Below are 11403 nucleotides of genomic sequence, written 5' to 3'. Positions count from 1 at the left end.
TCACGTCGCCCAACAACGGCGAGCAGCTTGGTTCTAAACAAAGAAAATCGGTACTTTTTATTCTTCATGCTAGCTAGATCTTTTTCACATGTCATGTGATCAGAATGTATACAAGTCAAAACACGATCAGATTTATAATGTTTTTATCCTCTGGATACACTTTTATGCTCGTCGGAGAAGTAATTCATAAGGGCGTTCGCCATTGTTCCGATAGTTTAGAACCCGTTACTAAGTTACTATGTGTCATTACGAGGGAAATGACACTGTTGAAGACGCAAGGAGACATTCGAAACTTTATGATTCTATGGGGCGACTCGTTCAGACCATCATTCAGTCAAACGGAAGATAAAGATCTGAACAAGTGTGTATTAAACAGAAGTTACACGTTTGGAAACCTGCCTCGTTTTTGCCTATGTATGTTTTTGTAGTTTTTGTTTTGAGTATGACTTTTGTTTTCAACGATATAATTGCTTTGTGCTGATTTCATTGTACCAATTTCTATATCATTCAAATTGTATTGCATTACTCTTTTTCTTGTGATATGCAAAAGAATCAAGTTTATAGATATATGCTTGAAAGCTGTTACTGATCAATCACGTTGGACTCGTTAATTGTGGGGTCCTGTATAATATTGTTAGGGCGACCAGTAATTATTTTGACTAATGCATGTTACATGCGCATATCATCCATTCTGGTGCCTGTCCCACTCTCTCACCACCACATCCCGCGAATTTTCCAAAATACAAAGTCAAAACGTGAACACAGATTAACACATTAGATTCTTTAATATGAAATAATAACATTTAAATCCATTTATAAATTATAAAGACTGTCTTATTTTAAAATATAATTTGTGAGGAATAATTCATAATTTCATTGAAAGAGAAATAACATCATGGGTTTTGTAATTTTTGAAATGTTGGGTAGAATTAATTAAAGTATACATTAAACATTGCACATGAATCACTTTTACTTTTATGATGAAGTGATTGCTGTCCATAATAAATTCTTTAGTATCATATTACGGATTTGGTGAATATTTACTTTTTAAACTTTCTCTTTGATTCAACTGACAATAGATATGATTTAAGGAGGATTTTCATTTTATAATGTCGGAATGTATTATAATTAATAATAATAATCCGACCTGTTGTTTGCTAAAAATGAATTTTTTATAAGATAAATATGTTCTATGGAACATCTAGTAAGCGTATTCGAAATAAAATTAACACATTAAAATTATTTGACCAGAAAATTCATCCTTATCGATCAAGTAAAATGACAGCCATTTTGTGAAAACCTTTTAAAACTCGGATTTGGAGAAAGTCCGTTAAAATCCCAGGTCTTAAAGTTTTTAACAAGATGAAGATCATCTTAATCGATTGACGTTCGAAGGACGATTTTTCTTGCCAAAATTTAAAACATGTTTTTTTCTGAGTATTGCACCAATGTCATATTGCCCACTGGCTTTGCTTATTGATGTTTTACCTATAACAATGTAAAGTATAAAATGATGTGAAAAGAAGGAGTTTATTATTTTTAAAAACTTGATAACAAGAGCAATAAAAAATCATATAACTGTTATTATGTATCTACCAGAGCTAATCTATCAGGCAGCCCTTACCGTTTTCTATCTATCAGAGCTAATACTTTATAGTCTTACTGATTTTCCCTATCTCTAGTAACGTTAATCAACTAAAAATAAATTTATTCTGTTTTACAATAAAACGTACAATAATCTTCACTCAGATTCCCATTTTATACAATGTATTATCTCATATTAGTATCCATGTGTATTTGAACGTTCTGTTTGCCGAAAGATGCAGTTAACTGTGGCTGCATGAGCTCGTGCAGGAAGCCAAGTCTTTAAACCGATTGTCATTACCACCACACCCTCCATAAGTGAACGGCTCACACTTCCCAGCATTGGCATTGTAATAGTACTTTCGAAATCTTGCAAGACAGTTACCGCTATCCTTTGGTTGGACACACCCTGGTTAGAGAGAAAATCAAATGATATTCCTGTTGATTACATGAATAACAAAAACGAATACTGATATTAATGATACTATTATTATTACATACTACTAACACTATGACTACTGTGACTACTACTACTACTACTACTACTACTACTACTACTACTACTACTACTACTACTACTACTACCACTACTACTACTACTACCATTACTACTACTACTACTACTACTACTACTACTACTACTACTACAACTACTACTACTGCAAATACTATACTACTACTATTACTTCTACTGCTGCTGCTGCTGCTACTACTACTATTGCTACTACTACTACTACTACTACTACTACTTCTACATTTTACACGTGAGTACGGTGAGAAAAAGTGAGTAAAGAGCCTTTTCCAAGGACTCAACTTTGCGGCGAGCGCGAGGCTCGAACCCAGGACCTTCCGATCCGAAAGCGAGTGTCATACCACTAGACTACATAGCCGCACGGTTTGAGAGTTATTGACAGGATAAGAACAAATTCAAATGGTCGATATTTTCTAACCAAACTTTTAAACACTCGGTTTTTGTCCTTATGGCGTATTTGATTTGAGTCCCATTATTTCTAATATTAGTAACCATGGCGTCAACCAAGGCCCTGAAATAGAGGATTAACTCGGTGCTAAAAATTCAATTTGGAGCCAACATGATCAGAATTGAGAATAGCCAACGTGATCAGAATTGAGAATAGCCAACATGATCAGAATTGAGAATGGCCAACGTGATCAAAATTCAGAATAGTCAAAGTGATCTAAATTCAGAATAGCCAACGTGATCAGAATTCAGAATAGCCAACGTGATCAAAATTCAGAATAGTCAACGTGATCAAAATTCAGAATAATCAACGTGATCAAAATTCAAAATAGCCAACGTGATCAGAATTCAGAATAGCCAACGTGGTGATCCAAATTCAGAATAGCCAACGTGATCAAAATTCAGAATAGCCAACGTGATCACAATTCAGAATTGCGAATGTGATCAGAATTTAAAGTTAGTAAAAAATCTGGGGGTTTTTTATTTGAAAAAAAAACCCACTACAATGCTGGAGTAACAATGAATTGTTTTAACTAACATTTAAATATCCCTGCAAATATTTTTAACTAACATTTAAATATCCCTGCAAATATTTGCAAATGACAATCCTAAAATTTACCAACATTTGCTGTTCAAAAATGCCAGAAATAGCCTAAAAGTCCCAATTTTGCAAAATTTTTCATTAAAAGAATACTTAAATGATCTTTATATGCCTACATCATATTAACCTGAGCTGATGGAAATATGCAATTTGAAACTCAAAACTATGCCAATTGATGCTACATTGTTAAATATTATTCCAAAATATGCCGTGAAGAATGCCGGAAATTATGTCATTTTATGTCTTATAATACAGGTAGATTCAAGTATAATGGGGTAAATTCACTCAATGGGATAATTTAATGTATGCAATTGATAAAAGAAAGACTACTTGAGGGACCAAAATTAAACACAATAGAATATTTGAATTTACGCTATGAACATAACAATTTGGCATTTTATTGTTTCCAATAATAAAATAAATCAAAAAATTCCCTTTGTTCATCCCAAATGAGACATTTTTCTCTAGGGTCTATTCCAATGGGAGACTGGTATAACCAGAGCAGCGCCGCAAATTGAGCTAAGGCATAAAATAATATATACTTATCTCAGTAATCCAATTATCAATTATTCATCTAATTAAAATATACACAATAAAATTTAATAAAAGATCAAAATTTCTGAAATATCGCCAAGAATTGGCTTTCCAACTGACAAAAGAAGATAAAAAATCCAAACAAAATGGAATAATATGTGAACCATTGAGTCAATCTGGTATCATATCATAATTAAGAAAATATGTTCAATATTAAGAAGTCAAAAATATGTTCAATATTAAGAAGTCAAATTTTAAACTATTTTGAAATAAACAATACACATTCTTGTCAATTAAGAATTCATTTTGAGTCAGTCAAATTTTATAATTTTTCTTTAAAATTAAATTTAAAGTAACAGGTTTACTTGGACATGATACTATTTTGACATAATTAGTCACATATGTCGTCAACCGCATTCAATCTATAAGGACTTACTTATATCTACTTTAGATTCCATACGCCCAATGAACATCACCAGAATGGAGAAAACTAGAGAAAGAGCAAAACTTGTTCTTTGCATGGTGTTCATCTCTGATTGTCCTCAAAACAAAATAATTGAATTTTACAGCTACAGGAAGTTAATGCTCGCGAGTTGTCTCAGTGAAAGTCCTCAGTGAACGTTCTCAGTGAAGGTTTGAAGACAGTAATGCGTGTTCAACATAATATAGGCACGATCAGATAGATACATTTGTACATTGTCCTGTTTCTTCTATGCAATTGTGCAATATAACGTTTTTTGTTGCCATTAGCATTATACAGTAAACCTTCGCTTTTCCTGACTTCTAAAAAGTAATTTACAAAAATAAATTTAACAGCTTTCCAAAAAGAACAAAATAACAAAGATGGGACGTTTCGGAATCAAAACCTTTTTTCAGCCAATAACAATATTATTTTTTTAAAACGTTTATACATCACTGTGTCATAAACATACAGACGATAGAGTAAAAATGAAAAGGCTTAGTATGGGAACAATACAGACAATGAACGTTTCGCGTACAAAACCTTCGTCAGCACAACCATATACAAATTAACATGGAAATCAAATAAAATAAAATGCAAAATAACAATATTATTTTTTTAAAACGTTTATACATCACCGTGTCATAAACATACAGACGATAGAGTAAAAATGAAAAGGCTTAGTATGGGAACAATACAGACAATGAACGTTTCGCGTACAAAACCTTCGTCAGCACAACCATATACAAATTAACATGGAAATCAAATAAAATAAAATGCAAAATAACTTTTTATCGTCTATACTCAATTGAATATGAATTAGAAGATAATCATTAATTAGAGGGATAGATAGATAGATAGATAGATAGATAGATAGATAGATAGATAGATAGATAGATAGATAGATAGATAGATAGATAGATAGATAGATAGATAGATAGATAGATAGATAGAAAGCTATAGTTGTATTTGTAATCGTATGAACAGTAGTAGTAGTAGTAGTAGTAGTAGTAGTAGTAGTAGTAGTAGTAGTAGTAGTAGTAGTAGTAGTAGTAGTAGTAGTAGTAGTATTAGTAGTAGTAGTAGTAGGAGTAGTAGTGGTGGTAGTAGTAGTAGTTGTTTTAGTATTCGTAGTAGTAATAGTAGTAGTAGTAGTAGTAGTAGTAGTAGTAGTAGTAGTAGTAGTAGTAGTAGTAGTAGTAGTAGTAGTAGTAGTAGTAGTAGTAGTAGTAGTAGTAGTAGTAGTAGTAGTAGACGTAGTAATAGTAGTAGTTGTAGTAGTAGTAGTAGTAGTAGTAGTAGTAGTAGTAGTTTGTAGTAGTAGTAGTAGTAGTAGTAGATAGTAGCAGTAATAGTAGCAGTAGTAGTCGTAGTAGTAGTAGTAGTAGTAGTAGTAGTAGTAGTAGTTAGTAGTAGTAGTAGTAGTAGTAGTAGTTAGTAGTAGTAGTAGTAGTAGTAGTAGTAGTAGTAGTAGTAGTTAGTAGTAGTAGTAGTAGTAGTAGTAGTAGTAGTAGTAGTAGTAGTAGTAGTAGTAGTAGTAGTAGTAGTAGTAGTAGTAGTAGTAGTAGTAGTATAGTAGTAGTAGTAGATAGTAGTAGTAGTAGTTGTAGTAGTAGTAGTAGTAGTAGTAGTAGTATAGTAGTAGTAGTAGTAGTAGTAGTAGTAGTGTAGTAGTAGTAGTAGTAGTATGTAGTAGTAGTAGTAGTAGTAGTAGTAGTAGTAGTAGAAGTAGCAGTAGAAGCAGCAGCAGCAGCAGCAGCATTAGCTGTAGTGGCAGCAATAAGAGCAGTAGTAGTTTTGAGTCTGAGTGACGTTTCCACGTTAATTTGTGTATCGTTGTGCTAACGAAGGGTTTGTACCCGAAACGTCCATTGTCTGTATCTCTCCTATACGAAGCCTCTCCATATTCACTCTTTCGTTAGTATTTTCAAGATCACATGCTTTAGGCAGCCCCTACCGTTTTCAACTTTTCCGTATCATGAATGCCAACCCATCAACACAACCAACAAGCACATATTATGTGAACACATTGAGTCCCGATCCAAGATATAAATAAAACCATTTCAGTTGCAACATTACACACAAGGGTTTATTATTTCAAACAAAACAAACAAACAAACAAACAAACAAAAAACCGTTGGAAAAGAGAATGACAAAAGAAATACAATGATTTTACCTTTGTTTGTTTGTTTTTTTTAAATTGGAAAACGCATTTGAATCAAAGTAAAGGAAACTAATAATACCCCGAGTTGGGCCTCATGAAACTACAATCAAACAAATAAAGGAAACAATGCCCCGAAATGAGCCTCATGAAACTATAATCAAACAGTTTCTGAATCATACGATCGTTAATACTATTTTTCATAATATAAAACAATCGCTTACATTGCATAAAAACCAAACATTTCAAAAAAAAAAAATTGCGACTTTTCATTCTTCATCTTGTCAATATTAAAAATTTACTAAACCAGACAGTGTACACAGCGTAAAAAGTAAACATTACATGAACAAAAAATATATCGTCGATTTTGCATTTTTCATCTCGTGATAGCTGAGCACAAGATATACGCAGCCGCTTTGTGCGTTTGTAAAATATAGTCGAAAAAAAAACAAACAAACAAAACCAAAACAAAACAAAAAACAAACAAACAAACCAGAAAAAAAAACACCAGTAAGTGTGGAGGTTGATCGTTTCATTATTTTAAAACAACTTTATTTAAGAATGGAATATAATCAATTGTCGGGATTTTATGGTTATTTTCCGCTATAACATGTGCAAAACAATTTTGTAATACGAGATGAAAATAGTGTAGACCCGTCTACTTTATATATGAACAAATACTAAATAAATTATCGTGAAATCTTGCCATGGGAACTGTAAGTATGGAGGTTGACATGAAATTTAAAAGCAGTCATCTCAGTAATACTCTTCAACAGTCGTAACGTCACTTCCCTCGTAATGACCCATGGCAACTTAGTAACTGGCTCTAAACTATCGGAACAATGGCGGACGTCCTTTGGAAATATTCATCCGGCGAGTAATAAAAAGTATCCTATAAATTATCGCTATATCAATGTCAGTAAAATGGACTTTTAATATATAATAATAATAATAATAATAATAATAATAATAATAATAATAATAATAATAATAATAATAATAATAATAATAATAATAATATAATAATAATAATAATAATAATAATAATAATAATAATAATAATAATAATAATAATAATATCTGTATTTTTAGAACGGTTCATTGAGATTATCCATTACCCTTCTACATTTATCACGCAAAATCTCGCATTAGAATCGGGATTTGATTTTCTTCTAGTCTCACCAGATCTAATATATTGCTGTACCTCTTTTGATGAGTGAAAGGTACGAAAATATAATCGGATGAATAAATGAATACATTTTGACTTGAAAAAAAAATTACCTATTAAAGGGCTGCTAAACAAGCACGCACATACAAAAGCAACGATGTGACGGAAGTCGTGACAATGCTCTCGGGGAATAAGCTTCTGCATGCTTCATATATATATATATATATATATATATATATATATATATATATATATATAATGCAAATTTTCACTCATATTTTTGTGGCCGACAAAAATGTGAGTGAAAATTTGCATTATATATTAGCTTTAACCACCATTATCGAGCACTTTCGTACCTACAAGTACCCACCAACACTCATAAATATATATATATATATATATATATATATATATATATATATATATATATATATATATGCAAATGCACACAAATGTAAAAATATACATCAAGAAGCAATAGCAATAGCAACAATTTATATATTAATTTTATAAATTGAGATGGATCATACCTCTGACCTTTAGTCCGAAATTGTGTGTGTATATTTAAAAGATAGTATCTATTTAATTTAAAGCACAGTTGCGCGTTAAAAATTCAAACACCATGTGGCAAAAATGAATTAAGCTGACGTGTTGTCTTTGTTTTTATAGATATAAGGCGACGGCTCCTCGTGGAGAACTTAATATATTTGTGAAGGAGGTGATCGCCATCCTTCATAACTTTCTTCATTTTACTTAGACAAAATCTCTTTGAACAGTTCTTCCACATTGGAAATTGCGTGAGTATAACTCCTGGCTTTATCATTTATCCGATCAATTTTCTTAATGTGGCAAATACGGGCATTTCCACACCATGTTGTAATACAAAAAGTAATAACGGTCTCCAAAACGGATCTATACAAAAAGGGTGCATAACGTTTTGTCTATGTCAAATTCTGAAAGTTTCCGAATAAAATACATTCTTTTGTTCAATTTCGAGATATCAGCATCGGTTTGTAAATGCCACTGAAATTTATTGTCCATTAAAATACCCAACTATTTGTAAACCGAAAATTGCTCAACATCTTGTTTGTTAATTTTGAGTGGACTGATGGAGTTTGTGTTCTTTCTAAAATCAAAAATCATTTCTTTAGTTTTCCTTACATTTAATTTCAGGTAGTTATCTTCACACCAACCAAAAAATCTGTCGATCTCAGATATGTATGCCGTTTCATCACCTTTAAATATTAACCCTTGACGGGCAGTGTCGTCAGCAAATTTTAAAATTGGGACCAAGTCACTTGTACAGGATGACTTGACGTTATGCAAATTATCTATGCCTTCATTCATTCAAGCGAGAACATTATTATTTTATTATGAATTGAAGATGTTTGTTATAATTTTTTATTATTTAAATCTGTCTTCCTGACATGCATCCACCCTTGCCAAGTAAATAATTTTAAAAGTGCGGGTTGTCTTGCCATTCTGCAAGTTCATGTAATTGATGCGTGAAAAACATGTTCCAAAATTTTCGAAAATGAGAAGTTGTCCTTAATTTGAAAAGATATTCTTCAGAGTAATGCGGTTATCCTTGAATTGAACAAAACATTTCTTTCATTTGGAAGAATACAATGACAATTTGTTCTTCTTTCTGGTGGTAAGGGCGTCGACGTTTACATATTTGCAGGTTTGATAATCCAAACTGTTATGGGTACCTTGTTGTAATGGAAATACTCTCAAACCAACGCAAAACATTATCTATCTCAACAATGTTAAATTAAACACACAATAATAATAGCGGTCGGTTATCAGACCTGCAAATGATAATAATTATAAACGCCCGTCACAGCGAGGGTTTGAGGGAAGAGAGAAAAGAGAGAGAGAGAGAGAGAGAGAGAGAGAGAGAGAGAGAGAGAGAGAGAGAGAGAGAGAGAGAGATCGATTGAAATATCATCGTCAATTTTTGATGGACGACAAATCTTTGTGCGCATAAACCTTGTAGGTATGAGAATTGATTGGCGGTTTTATCTCAATTGCGTCAATGAAAATGGTTTCCAATCCAGTATTGACGTCAGCGCAAATATCACGATATTCAGTTGCAAAGGCGTCGACATTTGTTTTTCACGGCAATGTTTGCTTACACGGTGTAACGGTGTGTTTTTTGTGTTGAAGATTTAAGATTTCTAAACAAATAATTAATCAACACAGTCCTGACCCATGACACAGAAACGCAACTTCATTTCAGTTGCAAGAGGCTCCAGTCGTCACATTCATTATACGTTTTCATTGATATTAAATTTTTATTCAGAAAAGAAGGATAAAAAATTCGAACTTTTTTGGACCATAGGTTTTTTATAGGGAGATTCAAACATCAAAAGATTGCAAAATACGTTAAGAAAACATGTGCAGGCTACAAGCACGGAGGAAGAATGGAAAATAAAATTCCACCCGAAGAAATCCAAGCTAATTCGCATCACGACCAAAAAGTTTTATTGGTTTTTTTTAACTTCAGATTATTATATACACGAAGAAAAAACAAAGATAAAGGAAAAAAACAGACTATTTTGGACTAACATTTGATAACAAAATGTATTGCAGCACCACATTGATAAAGTTTGTAAAAAAGGTCAATACTTGGACTTTTACGAAATATATACAAAATTGTACAAGGAACATCAGAGAAATGTGCTATAAAGAGGTTGAACAGCAAGTTTTAGATTATAAAACATGCATTTCGAACCTCGAGAGAAAGAAGCAAACGGGACAGCTCGAGAAGGTGCAAAACAGAGCATGTAAGTTTGTTTGTAAGACTCCTTCCGCACTAGGACAAAACTGTCCCAGGACAAAGTTGTCCTGACCCGCTGGAGAAAACTTCTATTCAAAAGGGGTTCCGCATTAGGACAGGACTGTCCCAGGACACACCTCGCGTATCGCTTGCGCAAATGCATTATTTTTTTTTTTTTTACAAGATTCAAAAGTTTATTTGTAGGCAATTGCCTATATAACTCATACAAGAATATAATATTTTCATCAACAAATCAAGTAAATAAAATCAATAATAAAGCAAGGCAAACAATGATAGTAATAATGATAATAATAATAATAATAATAATAATAATAATAATAATAATAATAATAATAATAATAATAATAATAATAATAATAATAATAATAATAATAATAATAATAATAATAATAATAATAATAATAATAATAATTAATAATAATAATAATAATAATAATAATAATAATAATAATAATAATAATAATAATAATATAATAATAATAATAATAATAATAATAATAATAATAATAATAATAATAATAATAATAATAATAATAATAATAATATAATAATAATAATAATGGTGATAATAATAATGTAAAATCTTCTAATTAGTAGATTAGTTATTTAATAGTAATAGGTTGAATTATAAATTTATTTTTTTTAAGTCCTTGGTACAACTCAAAATTCACATTTTATGAATCAACATAAGATACGACATGACGATAATGATTTTTTACAATGTACAATGAGATTTGTTTACATAAGATATATATCATCATAATAATAATAATAATAATAATAATAATAATAATAATAATAATACTTTATTGCATCCCAAAAAGGAAATTTTTTGTACAGACGTGTTATAATTTACACATAAGATAAAAATACAATGGAAATAGGATGTATATATATAAAAAAGGAGCAGCTCTATAACCAGAGCTGCGCTTTATAATATGAATAATTTCAACACTGTAAAATAGTTAAAACTGTCACTATAAATTGAAAATTGAAAAGATTGCAAAACAAATAAATTAATAAATTAATATTTATATTTTTAAAAAGTAAAAATGAGAAATAATTATATAAAATGATTATTGCTTGTTGTTATAAAGCCTAATACTGGACGGC

General features: G+C 31.0%; 1 protein-coding gene across 1 annotated transcript; it reads right to left on the bottom strand.

Moving 5' to 3' along the window:
• Nucleotides 1-766: 766 nt before the first annotated feature.
• On the bottom strand, nt 767-4319 carry LOC144956726 (PI-stichotoxin-Hcr2g-like). The gene is made up of 2 exons (XM_078887402.1): nt 4135-4319; nt 767-1993 (listed from the first exon to the last, which is right to left on the bottom strand). Exons 1-2 carry the CDS (start codon nt 4226-4228, stop codon nt 1827-1829), a joined length of 261 nt encoding a protein of 86 aa, XP_078743528.1. The 5' UTR covers nt 4229-4319; the 3' UTR covers nt 767-1826.
• Nucleotides 4320-11403: the final 7084 nt, after the last annotated feature.

The sequence above is a fragment of the Berghia stephanieae genome, chromosome 11, assembly GCF_034508935.2.
Source record: "Berghia stephanieae isolate SIO BIC M18660-M18661 chromosome 11, UCSD_Bste_1.3, whole genome shotgun sequence".
NCBI lineage: Eukaryota > Metazoa > Mollusca > Gastropoda > Nudibranchia > Aeolidiidae > Berghia > Berghia stephanieae.
The sequence above is the reverse complement of the archived record's forward strand: the minus strand, read 5'-3'. Positions and strand labels throughout refer to the sequence as shown.

What these genes read in the sequence shown, in the direction of transcription:
- LOC144956726 (XM_078887402.1), bottom strand. Translation starts at nt 4,228, where the DNA reads ATGAACACCATGCAAAGAACAAGTTTTGCTCTTTCTCTAGTTTTCTCC. An exon ending in GGAATCTAAAGTAGATATAA is followed by an intron (nt 1,994 to 4,134) that starts GTAAGTCCTTAT and finishes CTCTCTAACCAG; the next exon opens with GGTGTGTCCAACCAAAGGAT.